This window comes from Drosophila serrata, unplaced genomic scaffold, assembly GCF_035046125.1.
Source record: "Drosophila serrata isolate PLE 108 unplaced genomic scaffold, ASM3504612v1 contig_382, whole genome shotgun sequence".
NCBI lineage: Eukaryota > Metazoa > Arthropoda > Insecta > Diptera > Drosophilidae > Drosophila > Drosophila serrata.
In genome coordinates, this window is record NW_028257280.1 from 6,985,490 (window position 1) to 7,001,959 (window position 16,470).

General features: G+C 41.8%; 1 protein-coding gene across 2 annotated transcripts; it reads left to right on the forward strand.

The window, feature by feature from the left end:
* Positions 1-4,656: 4,656 nt before the first annotated feature.
* On the forward strand, positions 4,657-11,327 carry nAChRalpha2 (nicotinic acetylcholine receptor alpha2). Of its 2 annotated transcripts, XM_086840776.1 has the most exons (8): positions 4,715-5,180; positions 5,237-5,526; positions 7,008-7,162; positions 7,843-8,023; positions 8,837-8,996; positions 9,157-9,742; positions 9,923-10,124; positions 10,992-11,327. In XM_086840776.1, the coding sequence occupies exons 2-8, from the start codon at positions 5,266-5,268 to the stop codon at positions 11,184-11,186; spliced, it is 1,740 nt and encodes a 579-aa protein (XP_086696902.1). In that variant the 5' UTR covers positions 4,715-5,180; positions 5,237-5,265; the 3' UTR covers positions 11,187-11,327. The 2 variants fall into 2 exon arrangements, with proteins under 2 accessions (XP_020810971.1, XP_086696902.1); XM_020955312.2 differs by having other exon boundaries at positions 4,657-5,526.
* The last annotated feature ends 5,143 nt before the right edge of the window (positions 11,328-16,470 follow it).

A 16,470-nucleotide genomic window follows, 5' to 3' on the forward strand; every position in this document is an offset into this window, starting at 1 on the left:
CAAAATTGACTTAGACAAAGATAGATACTCGCCCTGGCTATATAAAATCTGTGCAACTTCTTCCAGGAACCGATTTTCAGCCGTAAAATCATTTCCACACCTCCACCCTCCACACACATTTGTAACAGTTAATTTAGTTTGCATGTTTTGCACTGACTTTGGCAAATCGCAAGCCAAGAAATTCGCACAGGAGGCGAGGCACCAGAAGTGCTGCTGATGACAACGACAATGAGCCGAGCTGGGGGTCCTGGAGCAAAAACTTGACAAAGTATTCATAGTAAAAGACGCTCTCAAAGCGAGACAGTGAAACTTGTCAGTGGAAAGTTGTTAAGTCAGAAGCCTGATGACTCGGCGTCAGTCAAACTCCCGCACACAGAGAGAAAAGCCTAAAGAAATCGTTTGAAATAGGACCTTTACATATTAATTGATTCCTTTCATTAAAAAAATAAGATGAGATTAAGCCACTTGTTTAATCTGTATACATCTATTTCAAACTGTACTCCATTTCTTACACTTTTCTTTTCAGTGCAGCTAACTCACTCTTTTAGCCGCTTTGTTGAAACGGATGGGCGTGTACGTGAGCTTGAGCTGATGGGCGTGGCAGCTGCTGAAACTGCTGGAAAATATAATAATAATAATAATAATATAATATTATTTGACGCTGCCTCGAGCTCTTGGCCAGGCCGAAACTTTGTTGGCTGCTCGACGGGCGGCATTCAGCGTTTGGCGGAACTTAAATCCTAATCACATACGCAACCAGAGAATCAAGTTAAGCCAGCCGAGCAAAGATTCAAGTACAAACAACGCCAACTCATCAACTCGAGGACCCGCACTTACACCCACTCCCACTGACACACACACACACACACCACCCCACACGCCCAATAACGCAAATGGCAAATTAGATTGCGCATACGCCTCGTTGGCAGTCGAATTCTCTTTGATTCGCGAACGCGAAATTCACACGGATCCACGGAACAGAACAGAAAAACAAAACTAATGCGCAATTAATGACATCCGCTTAGCGGGCCAAAAACTATGCAACATTTTATGTGGAGCGGAAATTTTACGGCGCCATAAACACGCCACCAATGGGCGTGTAATGCTCCACCATTTTCAACACGACTTGTCACCGCTCATCATAAAACCGGTATCTTCATTAATTGACCGGCTGAGGACCAAGGACCAAGCATCCAAGGACCAAGAATCCAACTCCCGTGTGGCTTTGATTTCCGTGGGCCACTGGTTTCTCGTTTTTTGGCCACTGCTCACGCGAAAATGCCATTAAATTGATGGGACGTTGGAGTTTGCACGATTCACACAGTCGACAAAAACAATTAAAAATGTTATAAAAATGGTGTATGCAGGTTTGCTGGCCGCCGCTCGTCGGCCGTCGACCGTTCTGTCGACTGTCCCCTGTCGATATGGACAGTGCTGATAAAAGCAAACGGCACTTAAACGTGTCAACAATGGGCACGACAAGCGCAGCAGCCTCGAATTGATGAACAAAGGACTGTGCTGGCACCAAATAGACCCTTCGTCCTGGCCCCCTCCCCCGACAGACAAATTTTTTGCCCTTTCTTTTTTTGGAGAGGGTTGCGCGGGACAGATTTTCGCAATCAGTTTTATGTTGTTCAAGTGGCAGGCGAACGAGCGCTCATTGTGATTGGCCTGCCATGGCCAAAAAACAAGCCACCACACTTACACATATAGTTTAAACACTGGCAGAAATCTGTGCTTAATTTCCACTCAATTAGGTTAATTATTTGACCTTTAAATAAAGAAATTGTTCCTTCTTTACATGGTTTTTACTGAAACGGATTCTTATTTAATTTGAAATATGTTTTGGTTTACATTTTCCCTTCAAGGGAAATTAAGCATAACTATTTTCTTTTTTCTGCATATACACATCTAACAGTTTGGTTCGGTTTAGATATACATATTTATATAGACACCAAACAGTTTTGCAATTAATTTCTGGCCAAAAACAGGAAAACGCTGCCGCTGCTGCTGCTGTGGCTGCCATAAAAGTTAGATAAATTGTACGAATATAGACAAAAACTTTCGATCACGCAGCCACGCACGCACTTTATGGATAGAGGGGACCATTGGGTTAGGGGAGCGAAAGGATACGAAGGACCTGGTACTGGGTCTCTGGTCGCGGCTTTGTCAGATTTTGAAGTGGCAAGCCAAAAACCAAGAGCAAGCCAAGTGGAGCGACTGCCGATTATTTATAGTTGGCAAACTTTTGTCATTTACGTTCGAAAATTTAAATTTTAATTGAGTTTTCTTGCAATCAGGAAGCGAAGCTCCTCCAAAGGATTCGGTGGGGGTCCTGCGGGGGCGAGAGTCGAAAAGTCAGGTGTTGGGCTCAACTTTCCCCTGGGCTGCTCTTTGTTATCAAAAATGTTTTGTTAACTTATGCACTGAAACTGTAAAGTAAAAGCCATTTAAAAATTCAACATCAAAGATTTAATTTTACAGGGCTTGAAGGACCTCGGATGCACCTTGTAGCATATATACACGTACGTAAGTGTGTATATATATAGGGTATATCAAAGTCAATTCTCTGCCGACCCATTTCGGTTGTTGACTTACCAGGGAAAGTGCACAAAACAAAACTTTTCCAGCTGTTGTTGCTAAAAGACCGCAATAGCGAAAAATAGTAAAAGGGAAAAAAGAAATAAAAATAAAAGTTTGAGTTGCAAACAAGCTAAAAATTGTTGTTTGCTATTGTGGCAAACGATGGTTGTTGTAATTTTGATTGCTTTGTTATGTGCAGAAGTGTGTGCCGAGTGTGGGTAGCAATAAAACATGAGGATCCCACCATTCTAAACCTACAAACATTCAAACATTTTCATTGGGGGGGAAATGGAATAGGTTGGCTAATGAAAGCAATAACAACTGTAGCGGCCGTATCAGCAGCTCATTCAAATGAGGCTCAAACAAAGGAAATAAATAAAAAGGGTGGCCACAAAAAAGCAGCAATAAAGCAGCTAATAGACGAGATTAAAGTTGTCCCGGCAGCAGGCGCATAAATTGCTCATTGAATGTATTCTGTTCTCCAACAGAAGTGAAAATGCTGATGCGACCAATATATATATAAATAAATAAAAAAAGTAAGAAATGTGAGGAGCCAAAAATGCCTTCAATGACCGTAAGCCATAAAACACACGCGGCTCAATGGCGGCACGGCCAAATGACAGAGTTCATGTATCATTATGGCTTCGCCAGGACGAAGGGCCAAAAACTGACCAACAGGACACAAAACACTAAGCCAAATGGGTTTCAGTTGGGGCTGCTTTCACCCCAAAAGTTCTCGTACAGTCACAGTTGTTTTTTTTTCGCCAAAATGGCTCCGAAGGAGTACAGAAACTAAAGTTGTGCCATTGCAGGATATTAAGATTTTTGACACAAGTTGGCAAGGCATTAAAGTAGGCCTTACTGACCCTGTAAATTGTAAATCGATTGGATTTAGTCTTTCAAATCTTCTTTTGTAACTTCCCCGAAGTTTCTACTTTCCTTATGCCTTAATTTTTTCATAGAAAATATATTCAAAAATTGCCTTAAATCATCCAATCAAATATGAAATCGAAAAAGCGAGATGGTCAAAAGGCTTTTGACCAGCGAAGAGTGATGCTAACTCAAACCGATGGCGCTGAAAACTTGCAAATTTCAATAAACGAGCAAAAAACGCTAGTAAATTCAATCATATTCAGTAATTAAATTGCCAGTCAGAGTGGGACCTCGGGGCGATGCTGGGATATCATTTGCTCCCCACCCGGTTGTCATCATCATGGCTGGCACATTACTGGCAATGGGGAATGGAATTCCGGAACTCACCCGACATAGATCTGGGCGAGAGTTTGTATATACGTGTGCGGCAGGAAAACCAACCGAAACCACAGAAACAACTCAAAATCGCAATATGACACATATGTGAACAGACATGGCAAATACCAAACGAAACGAAACGAAACGAAACCAAAAACCGAACCTAGCCAGACCAAAAAGTAGAGCCAGCATTGCAACGTTAAACATGCAAAGTGCACAAGTGCTGATAGGTGTGTGTGTATGTTGGCCATGTGTGTATGAGTGTGTGTGCATGTTAACGTGGATTTTAACGAATGTTGACAATTACGAAAAATTTGGTTTCTGGTTAAACGAAATGTGTCAAGGATGAGAGGTGCAGGCATTTGGGCACACGGGGCGTATGAGTGTTGGCTAAATGTGCAGCATGTACATGGGTGAAGTTCTTCTCCTTTTTTCGGGGCCAATGTGTGCTGCTGCGGCTGCTGCTACTGCTGGGAGTATTTGTGGGGAATTTTTTGGGCTGTGGCTCGTTTCGTTGGAATATCGCGGGAGAGAGAGCCCCAAAAAAATATAACCACGGCCCGAAAGAGAAAAACCCAAAAAACCTTTGGCTGAAGTTGTAATGGAGTCTCGGTGGGGATTAGGCTCTGCAGAAGAGAAGAGCGCTCCTCAGAGAGTTGTTGGAAAATCGCATGAAATCTGTGAAAAGGACTCTCTTTTTTCTAGGGCTTGGCTCAGCTCGGCTGCTGTGTGTAACAGGATGGCTCTCCCGGGGTGCGCACATTGGGCGCATGCGCTGCGCAGCATCCCATTGTGATACAATTCCGGCGGCGACAAAGCTACAAAGCGAGGCTGGAACCGCCGAAACAGAGGTCCTGGCCAGGCTACAAAAACAAATCGCGCGTCAGTACGATTCCTGTGAATATCTATGCAGGACAGCACGGAGCAGAGCCAAGCAGCTCCGCAACAAAAGCCGTGAAAATCTGGTCAGAAAAATACGCAAAAATTAGTTGAAAACAATTAGAGAGTGGGAAAATATTTTACAATTTTTTGGGGCAACCTAAAAGTGAGTGAAAAGGATAAATTTAAATTAAAAAAAGGAAATAACCTGAAGCGGCTGCTGCGAAAACAAAATCAGCTGCATGGGCGCAGCGGTTTCAGCTGCTCAGCCAGTGCGCCGACTCGAAAAGCGGCCACCGCGACTTGGAGACTTGTAAACACTTTTAGGCCATGTGCTAAAAGCCAAATACAAACACTCGCTGCGAACTGCGTCAGAGGCTGGCCCAAGCCAAGCCAAGCCAACCCATCCTGAGCGAAGCCCAGCCAGCCAGGCAGCCAGCGAGGCAGGCAGGCCAGGAGGCAGAAAGGTAAACAAAAACCTGTGCGCGTGTTTGTATCAATAAAACACCGGCCGACCGTCAAGGCCTCCTTTGCCACACCAGTGACGTCATTATGGCTGGCTGCTGCATACGCCCACGCACTCTGGCCCACCTGCTGCCCCTGCCCCTGGGACCGGTGTGGCGGCACTGCAAGCTCCTGTGCCTGCTCCTGGTCCTGCTGCTCCTCTGCGAGACAGTGCAGGCGAATCCGGATGCCAAGCGGCTGTACGATGATCTCCTGAGCAACTACAACCGGCTCATCCGACCCGTGAGCAATAACACGGACACGGTGTTGGTCAAGCTGGGACTCCGGTTATCCCAACTCATCGATTTGGTAAGTGTAAATGGTAAATGGTAAACTGTAAATTGTATTTTTTTGTAAATTGTAAATTGTAATTTGCGGGCGGCGAGCCGAACTCAAATCAATTAATGCAATTGCCAAAAAGTTCTCGGGGAGGATTTTTAATTAAGCTTTTTGGCGAAGGCCAGGCTGCCGACGTTACGCTACATTTGCTGCGTGAATAAAAAGCGAAAAAGTTTCCAGAAACTTTCAGCGGGTCGTAAATAAAAAATGCTAAACAATAAACAGCAACAAATGAGCCAAATCGAGAGAGCTGGCAACCGAGAAAACCTATGAAGCCATAATGAACCGGGGATGAATTTAAGTGCACACAGACAGAAATATTATGCTACTTTTGAACTTTTCATGTATTATAAAAATGGCATTACACTAAAATTAGCATTAAACTATCTTTAAAGGTCTTATAGATTTAACATTGTCCTAGTTTAATTTATAGGAAATGTAGCTTTATTAAGCTTATCTTGTCAGTTGCATTAAGTTTCCATTAGTGATCTTTGGGAAAAAATGCCTTATCATTTGAATCCAAATGTCTAAAATACCTTTCAAAAAATCTTTTAAATATCTGCACTTTACTATTTTTTTATTTTCATAAATTTGCTGTCTTAAAAAAGTCACTAGAAATCATTTTAACCTTACAAAATCAATCATTATACTAATACATATAATATGATAGTTACACAAACTCCAAAAACTAATAAATATTCCTCTAAAGAGCCTGGAAACTGTATAGTAAAATATCTTGCTTCTTAAATAATACCTCAAGGAAGTTACTGTTATTTTTTCCCAGTGTAGGATGCAGAGCATTAAAGTGGCATATTTCAATTCGCAACATCAGCTTCGTTTCTGTCAGCACTGGTTTCCCGCCACTGCCCCCTCCCCCATTTGCCCCCTTCAGATAAATGGCTCGCATTTCTCAAAACTTCCAGCCATGGGGAGCACTAGATTTTTATAACATTTCACTCCAACATTTCATTACACGCTGCGACCGGGAAGAACACTGTAGCCAAGAATGGGAATGGGAATGAGAATGTTTGGTTGTCTGCGCTTGCTTAAAGTTGCCCGGCCAAGTCATTTGTCAGCCGGCCGAGACTGCAATTCCGGGCTGCAGGACTCCCATCTTCTCTTTTTTTGGGGCGAGTCGGTTGAAGTGCGGTGTGGAGCGGTGCCACCAGAAGGCTTAAAAGGTAATAAAACAGGCCAAAAAGAAAGGGAAGCCGTAAGCTGACAGCAAAAAGCACATTAGCCGGGGGGAGGGACAGGACGAGAAGTGCAAATGATATAAAGGAGAGGCAGGACAAAAAAAAGGGGAAAAATGAATAAAATGCAAATCCCCCTTGATGCATGGCTGGGCCTTAGTCCCCAAACTCCACTTTCCTCGCACACACACTACACTCACTTATACTTTTTGTGGCTTCCAGAGTATTTACGTATATTCGCGGGCTTTATTTTTACAGAATCTCAAAGATCAAATTCTAACGACCAACGTGTGGCTGGAGCACGAGTGGCAGGATCATAAATTCAAGTGGGATCCCTCGGAGTACGGCGGCGTCACGGAGCTTTATGTGCCCTCCGAGCACATCTGGCTGCCCGACATTGTGCTCTACAATAAGTAAGTCAGTCAAAAAAAAAATTAATACAGAGAGCAAAACTACTTGAAAATAGTAATGAAGTTAAGAATTTATTCCCATAATACTCTAAAATACTCTAAATCCCTTGCAGTATATTATAAAATTAATTAGAAGCTTAAAAACATGTGCAGGGGTCATTTCCGACCCTATAAATCATATATATTCTTGATCAGCATCAAAAGCTGAGTCGATCTAGCCATCTATGGAAGAAAAATATAATTTTCGAAAATTTTTCAAAATTTGAAATTTTTATAAGAGGTTATTCATTAAAATTGTAAAAAATTGGCAAAAAATCTAATTTTTTTAACTTTTAAATTGAGTATGCAGATTTGTTAAGCCAATAAAAACTAAGATACAACTGCTTTCCGAATGGAAATTAATGCCATTTTGGCTTAGTTATGAGATTTTTAAACTGTGATTATTTGATAACATTGTCTTATAAAAATATCGATCCAAAGAATCCTAATATTTCAAGCTTAAATATAATGGATTTCCGTTGCAATCCTATAATTTAATTACAAACTGCAATAATTTATTTATAAGGTTCGGTTTCACAAAGTTAATTTCCTCTCTTTTTTATTTTGTTTTATAAATTACTGCACCATTTAAAGAAATTCGAAACCCATCTCCTTTTTTACTTATCCAACATATTTTCGTTCAGTGCCGATGGCGAGTATGTGGTCACCACTATGACAAAGGCCATCCTCCACTACACAGGGAAGGTGGTATGGACTCCGCCGGCCATTTTCAAGTCCAGCTGCGAGATTGATGTCCGGTACTTCCCCTTCGATCAGCAGACCTGCTTCATGAAGTTCGGCTCCTGGACTTATGATGGCGATCAGGTAAGTGATGGCCTATACTCCCTAACTCCATGACACAGCTCCTATGTTATACCCGCTCCTGGCTGCTAGTTGAGTCCGAGATAAATGGGCGTGGCCAACGATTTATGGTCCACCATTTATCTGCGAGATGAGATGCCGGAGATGCGGCGATGAGGGAGCGACTTACACGCCTAAGACGCGGTGAGAACATCGAAAAGGCGTCGTCGTCGGCATCTCGCAGATTAAAATGTGAGAAATTGTAAAAGTGTAATTGAAACTTGTCTAACCGTTGCACACTCACTGGCACACACTAACTCACACCCAAGCCACTCGACTTTCTCTCTCTCCTCTGTCTGTGTGTGTGAGTGTGTCGCTGTCATAAAAATGCGCGGCCATAAATTAAGGCAAAGTGCGTCTCCCAGCCCAGCAGCACAGGCTGCTTCCGTTTCCGGTGACCCTTGGCAAAGTCTGCCTGGCAGGGGAAAAAGGGAAAAAATACACTGCACACAATTTTAAATAAGAAGCAAGCGAAGAAAAGACAAAACCAGTATGCATGTTACATAGTATATATGTTTCCCCCGAGTGTATGGCATGGATTTCACGAAGACATTGCTCTTTTTCACCGGGCGTTTGTCAACGCATTTGAATTTCGCCACTCTTTTAACGAGTGCACTTGAGCTCCTGGTTCGAGGAGGAGGAGGAGATGGCAGGGATGCTGCTCCTGCTGGCGTTGTTACGCCCCTTGATGCCAAGTGGCTTTGAGCTGGACAGGAAAGAGGGCTGCCGTAACGGCTCCATCAACTCGGGCCTTTTCTCAATATTCCCCTTCCCCAGATCGACTTGAAGCATATCAGCCAGAAGAACGACAAGGACAACAAGGTGGAGATTGGCATCGACCTGCGTGAGTACTATCCCAGTGTGGAGTGGGATATCCTTGGCGTTCCGGCAGAGCGACATGAGAAGTACTATCCGTGTTGCGCGGAGCCCTATCCGGGTGAGTTTAGTGGAGTTTAAAGCCTCCAATCGCCGGCAATTGCGCGAAAGCTCTACCCAAACTCATCCCCTGGCAATTTCTCCCCTTCTCTTTGTATTTATTCCTCGATTTTTATGGTAATGTTCCCTGGCGATTGTTTTATATGGACTGGCTTGTTCAGATATCTTCTTCAATATCACATTGCGGCGAAAGACTCTGTTCTACACAGTCAATCTGATCATTCCGTGCGTGGGCATCTCCTACCTGTCAGTGCTGGTGTTTTACCTGCCCGCTGACTCAGGCGAAAAGATTGCCCTCTGTATCAGCATCCTCCTGTCGCAGACCATGTTCTTCTTGCTGATCTCCGAAATCATACCCTCCACATCACTGGCACTGCCGCTGCTGGGGAAGTATCTCCTGTTCACCATGTTGCTCGTCGGGCTGAGCGTCGTGATTACCATCATCATACTCAATATCCATTACCGCAAACCGAGCACACACAAGATGCGACCCTGGATTCGTTCCTTCTTCATCAAGCGGCTACCGAAGCTCCTGCTGATGCGTGTTCCAAAGGATCTACTTCGTGACCTGGCGGCCAATAAGATCAACTATGGCCTCAAGTTCAGTAAGACCAAGTTCGGACAGGCACTGATGGATGAGATGCAAATGAACTCCGGTGGCTCCAGTCCGGACTCCCTGCGACGCATGCAAGGTCGTGTGGGGGCAGGCGGTTGCAATGGCATGCACGTGACCACGGCCACAAACAGGTGAGTAAATCAAGCAATTTTATTAAATATTATATTAAAGAAAATAATGAATAACTGCTTTCTTAAATAATAAAGAAAGACGCTGTGTATTATCACCCTTAATAACTTTTTAAACGACTGCAACTACAGTCTGTTACACATATCCTTGCTAATGACATGTCATCCTGTCTCTACTTACAGATTCAGCGGCCTGGTGGGCGCTCTGGGTGGCGGCCTGAGCACCCTGAGCGGATACAACGGATTGCCATCGGTGCTGTCCGGATTGGACGACTCCCTGAGCGATGTGGCCGCACGCAAAAAGTATCCTTTTGAGCTGGAGAAGGCCATACACAACGTCATGTTCATACAGCATCACATGCAGCGCCAGGACGAATTCAATGCGGTGAGTGCGAGCTGGAGTTCAAGTCCGGCAGCTGATTGAATTTTTAATTGGAAATTCCGGTTGTGTCCACTGCGGGGCAACCGGAGCAGGGAAACCGCAAGAATCGCTTTTGCCGGGTCTCCGTCATTGTCCTGGCCAGTTATTTCCCGGCTCAGCTCATCCGGCCGGCTACTCCGTGTGTGTGTGTGATCTTTGGCCGGCACTAGTTTCCTTTTCTTTTGTCGACTTATTTAAGCTTTTGCCATATTTGCACTTTAAGACCACCCGGCAAATCCACTTTTAATTGCTTTTGTTCAATTGACTGGCAATCGGCATGGCCCTTGGCTTCAATCCAGTCTAGAGCAGCCCAATCCAACCCACTTCATCTCTTCATCAGCGGCAGCAAGTTCGGCAAAACGTTTCAATCAAACCCGAATCGAAATGTTCTTTGTTGTGTGATTGTGGCGGCGTGTTGCCTTTCCACGTCTTTCCCCCAATGCTCTCCAAAATTTCCCGCATTTTCCTGCTCTTCCCTTTGTTTGGCTTGTGTTCTTTTTTTTGAAGCCATTTATTTTTTCGGGCTTTGCTTTGTTGCCGCTGCGATTTCGCCTTTTGATTGATAACCGAACTGATGTCGGGCATAAGTAGATTAAGCGAACTGCTTAATGAAAGCCAATCGCTCAAAGTGTGGGCTTAAAGCGCAATTAACCCGGCCTGCATGCGGGCTGGTGAATATAGAGGAAGAGTATGAAATATTCAATTATGGGGACTAAGATTAAGTGCAGGCTTATTGAAGTAATTGAGCACTGCATTAAATTTATAAATATTTTTGTTTTAAACAAGAACTTGTTATTAATTATTGCTTTTCTCCTTCATAACACTCTGCAGGAGGACCAGGACTGGGGCTTCGTGGCCATGGTTATGGATCGACTGTTCCTGTGGCTCTTCATGATCGCTTCCTTGGTTGGCACCTTTGTGATCCTGGGCGAGGCTCCATCTCTGTATGATGATACCAAGGCCATTGATGTTCAGCTATCCGATGTTGCCAAGCAAATATACAATCTAACCGAGAAGAAGAATTAAATTCAAGACAATTTAACATTAAGACAATTTCCTAGTTTAATGCAGTGTTTCAGCAAATTGATGGAAACTAAAATTTAAATACGGTATAATAAAAATGTTGGCCCGAAAGCAGCCAAGCAAAATGCTGAAATGCACAGAGAACGTTGGGTTTTTTTTTGTTCTTTTCCCCCTCTATAAACCCACTTTTCCTGCTAAAACGCATGGAAAAAGCTGCATGCCAAAAAGGTTAAAGAAAGAATTATTACAAAATAAATGTTCTACAGAGAGGAAAATATACAACAAAAAAGCTTATTATTAAATAATGTACTTTGTTCTTTAATTAAATCCAGGTGCATGTGAAAATTAAAAGGCAAAAAAGGTTTTTCAAAGGAAAAGAAATCAGACTTTCAGCTTAAATCATTTTCTGTTAAATATTGTAAAGTTTTCTTTGCTACTGAATGGTTTCATTTAATGAAGAATAAAAATAGGGGGTATATTTTATATTTGTGAAATGAGAAGAGCATGTAATTATTAAAGAAAATCTTATAAAGTAAGAATAACTAATTTAAAACATATTTCTTAATTATTGGCCTTAGTGAATCTGCCAGAATCCTTCGTTTCTTGTAACTAAAAATATATTTTGTCAGTGTATGGAATATACTGGTATGCCAACGGCTTGCAACGGCTTCACCTTCTCCCTGTTCCACTCCTGATTCTCGTCCTGCCTTCGCCCCCGAAGCCTGTCGGAACTATTCGCCAAGCATGTGTATCCAACATCGCATATACTCGCACTGCTTTTGCCATGGGCACGGGAGTATGCCTGGCCTTTCATTTGATAACTGGAAAATTAACCTTTGGAAAATGCTGCAAATGCGCAAGCAAACGGATGCCAACTCATGAGCATGGCGACGTCGATGGTGGAAACTCGTTCAGAGGGGCATGAAAATGCATAAGTCGGTAATGAAGGGTATATGGCTGTAAGCCGGCATAATCGGTAAGTTGTTAAAATGCAAAAACCACAATTTAAAGTAAGCCGGAGGCCAAAGTAACTGAACCACGATAATTCTCAGAAAAATAATTTATTTAATGCCATTCGGGATGGAATAATTATGAGTAGAAATATTAAGGCTTACTTAAGGCAAAGTTAAAGGGAAATAAGTACTCAATTAAATGTTGCTCAACTTATTTTGAGAGTTTCTTTTAAATTTTGAAACCGTCTCAGTATTTTTTACCATTATCTATGGAAAATACATTAAAGAAAGCCACACTTTGCATACCTACTTATAAGGCCGCAACAAAGCAAAAGGAGTGAACCAGCCCCCAAGGATCTTTGATAAAAATTCCAGATCCAGCCAAAACAATTTCTCAGCACTCTTCCAGTTGTGAGCTGCAGGCATCCATTCCGGTTGACTGGCTCCCCGTTGGAAAAAGCTTAAAGTATGCGGCAATCAAAAAATGTCTGCAAAACTATTTGCTACAACTGCAAAACTATTTCTATACAAATGTCACAATTTCTTGTTCGTCGTGCATACAGAATTTTCTTTCCTCTTTTTTTGTATTTTTTGTTGCGAGCTGCCTGGCTTGGCTGTTTGTGAATGTCATTCAAATTGATGGGCAACGGAGTGGCAGGCCAGCCGCAGTATACACGCTGATGTACGCTATACCCCTTATGCTTTTCCCCCATCTTTTGGAGGCGGGTGGGGAGTTTTCCCCCGCCGGGGGCTGTCAATGTCAGTTTGCGCAAAGCAATTGCAATTTCTTACTGCGGCAATACAAAAGGAATGGCGAAGTAACGCTGGCTCAGCTCAACAAGTCGCGCTCACCAGGATCCTTACGCCTCAGGATGAATGCCATATGTTGCACGAAAGGATTTGGGTGCACGGAAAGAAACAGAGATCTTTAGAGGAAATCTTATTGCAATGGAAATTGGTAGCCTATGCTTCGGGAAATCCTCTGGGCATGTTATATTTTAAATCTGAGCGTTAATATATTATTTTTTTGAATAACAATTGAAGTGTTATTTACCAGGTATCAGTTATCAGTTTGGTTTCCTTTTTTTTTTTTGGTGAGTGTGAATTTACTTTGCATACACTATCGGGAATCACTTTACGCATACACTCTCGTCCCGCCATTCATTCAGTCAGTCATTCATTCATTCAGCTTCCTTGGTCTCGGTTCCGCTCCCCTGTCATGTTGACAAGTTCAATATGCTGCCAGCCGCCACCGCCCATTCTCAGTCTCTCCACCTACTGACTGAGTGACTTTCCCAGCTTGTCGCTTTTCACATTTCCCATTGTGTCTGTGTGTGTGTGTGTGTGAGTGCGTGTGTGCATCAGAGAACTGCAACAAGCCACCGCACCTATAAGTGCACCCGCAAAACACTCGGTATCTGAGACACCCGGGTGTTTATGGTACCCTTTATACGGTGGTAAAAAACACCCGGGTGTATTTGGCACCCGGGTGTCTTTTGGCACTCCCTAAAAGGGTGCGAGTGAGTGTTGTGGCACAACGTTTCGAGTCACCCGACACACAAGGCAAGATCGGTCGCAGGTCATTTTTTGTATGCCTATTTTTAGCATGGGTGTGAGCAAGACGGTCTAAGAAAAAATAGGGTGAAAAGAAACACCCAAAAATAGGTCGTGTGCGTGTTTTTGATTTTCAAAGGGTCACAACTACGCACATACAACGTTAATAATTAAAGACGCTATTATTTTTTTTTTTGTAAAGTTTTTAATGTCATAATTTATAAAATAAAACAAAATATATTTAAACCGTAAAACTTAAATATTTTAAATCATGTTAAAAAGGAACTTCACTTGTGAAACATTTTCAGGATTTTGCAACCTTTGTATATGTCTTATTACAGAAAAAAAAGCTTATATATTATATAACATTAATAATTATTTAATACTTATTTCTATATATTTGTTGTGTTTATTGAATATGTTTTTTATGATCTAAAAAATTAAAAATATACATTTATAAGGTTTAAAAAGAGAAGCAAATATTAAAAAGAAATAATAATAGAATACATTTTTTAAGAAAAATGGAATGCCTACTCCGTTTTGTTTAAATTTTTGTAATAAGAATGTAAAAAAAGCAGGCTGTCTACGGATTTTGGACATAATCTGTTTCGTTTTTCTGTTATTATGTTACCTGCTAAGGAAAATACTCTCTCAGCTGCTGCGCTACTTGCTGGTATTGAGAGGAGTTTCAGCGCCAATTTTGACAAAAGAGGATAACATTTTTCATTACATTTCCACCACTCAATTGCTTCAAAATTTTCAGACAACGACACTTTTTCTCTGCAGTATCTTTCAATTTCTTCTAATGGAGTTTCAATAAAGTGTGAATTAGAAGCAGTTACGAGCTTAGAGAAGAAGAAAGTTGTTTTAGGAACTGCTCTCTGCTTAGTTGTTGGTAAGATTGGGTGAGGACATTCTGGGTTTGTTAGGGATTGACTTGAGCTTCTTGAACTGGTTGAACTGATATTTGTATTTGCCATTTTAGACAAGCAAATCACTTTAATTTCTAAAATGTGTTCTTCCTGCAAATGTGAAGCGGGGGGATACAAAAAAAACGCCGCCCTATGCCATATGCTTAGATTTTCGAGCCAAATTTCATTAACATTTTGCACAATTTTTTCCTTTAATGAGGCTATTGGCGAAATGTCTACAATATTCGGCACGCACAAATCTAAAATTTTTGAAACTGAAGGCAACACAAAACATAGGGACGGCGAGCTACTAGTTTGCAGTTCTTTAAAAATTCGTTCAAAATCTTCAAGAAGCTCTACCAGTTGTTTTAGAGTTGATTTATTTAAATCAATGTAGAACTCAGTCACTGGCGTCTCACCTAAAATCTCGTCTACATTTACCCAGTTATCCAGAATCGACCTAAGCATTCTGTAGTTGGAGTTCCATCGAGTTGGACAGGCACTTTTCAATGTCGTTTCCAGTTTGTGTTGTAAATTTGCCTTTTTAAAATATTTTACAATTTTTTTACACGTTTTAATAGTATTACTTAACTCGATGGCCTCGTCAAACGATTTTTCCAATACATTTGATAAAAGGTGACTGCTACAGTTTAATCGGGTATTGTCTTTCAAAGCCTTTTTGATATTTGCTCCTCTATCACTTACAAACTTAACACTATCAATATCGTATATGTTAAATTCTGAAAACAAGCCCTTAATTTTTAAATAAATATTTTCTGCATTGGATTTTTGAAAATCCATTGATTTGAGTCCTAGAGTAATATCACATAGTTTAAAGTTTTGTTCATAATGCAAAGTTAGTCCTAAAAAATTTCTTTGTATATAATGGTCTGTCCACATGTCGACAGTTGCGGTTACACCTCCACTATCTATAGCTTCCTTTATTTCCGTTGAAATAAGTCTTCTTTTCTCTTCTGCATCGGCTTGCGCTTTCCGACTTAAAGTGGTCGGATCCGGTAAAAGGTCGTCAACGTCTACCGTGTCCCCATATACTGCGCCAATTTTTATAAAAAATTTCACCAAGTCCTTAAATCCACCTCCAGAAACAGCCGAAAACGGCTTGCAGTCTCGTACTACCCATTGGGTGCATTTCTCTACGGCTTCTTTTTTAAATTCTTCCGAAACTGTTTGTTTGTCTTTTGGCTGTCTTAGTGTCAGGCAACATTTATGGCGGGATAAATTGGACGTCTGATTTTTAATAAACTTTAGGACTTTTTGGCATGTTCTGCAGTATACCCATCCGTCCAGAATTGCGTCGTCTTCTGTTGTAATATCGCATAGGATGTTCCAGATTACACTTTTACCCTTGTGTTGTTGGGCCAAGGAGTATGTACCGCTCTTTATTTTATTTTTAACAATATCTGCCGATTCTGACATTTTTACGACCTCTTTCTTTGACATAAAAAATTGACTGAATCATAACAAGCTAGCAAGTGTTCAAGTGAAGGAGCAGAAGATGACGATCAGTGCATAAACACCCGGGTGTTGTCTAGACACCGCGGTCATAAATGTGTGGCGACGAGACAAGGGTCATAAATGGGAATTCTCCCACAACCCTTTTATGCATAGTTGTTTTTGTCTTACTGTTAGCCTGCTCTAAAAACCGTTTTGTTTGACGAATCTGAGTTCGACAATAGATACATATTTGCAATTTATAACTGTACTCCTTCAAGAATTGTCTGAGTCCGATCGCTAACAAGAGTTCGAGACAAAAACACAAGGCGATGACGTCATAAACACCTAGGTGTCTACGAGACACCCGGGTGACATATGTGTGTTTTTTCCACAACCCTTTTTTGCCTGGGTGTT

Bases quoted from the DNA above. Each gene is read 5' to 3' on its own strand.
- nAChRalpha2 (XM_020955312.2), top strand. From the start codon at position 5,266: ATGGCTGGCTGCTGCATACGCCCACGCACTCTGGCCCACCTGCTGCCC. The intron at 7,163-7,842 runs GTAAGTCAGTCA...ATTTTCGTTCAG, and splicing joins GACATTGTGCTCTACAATAA to TGCCGATGGCGAGTATGTGG. The intron at 10,125-10,991 runs GTGAGTGCGAGC...AACACTCTGCAG, and splicing joins GCCAGGACGAATTCAATGCG to GAGGACCAGGACTGGGGCTT.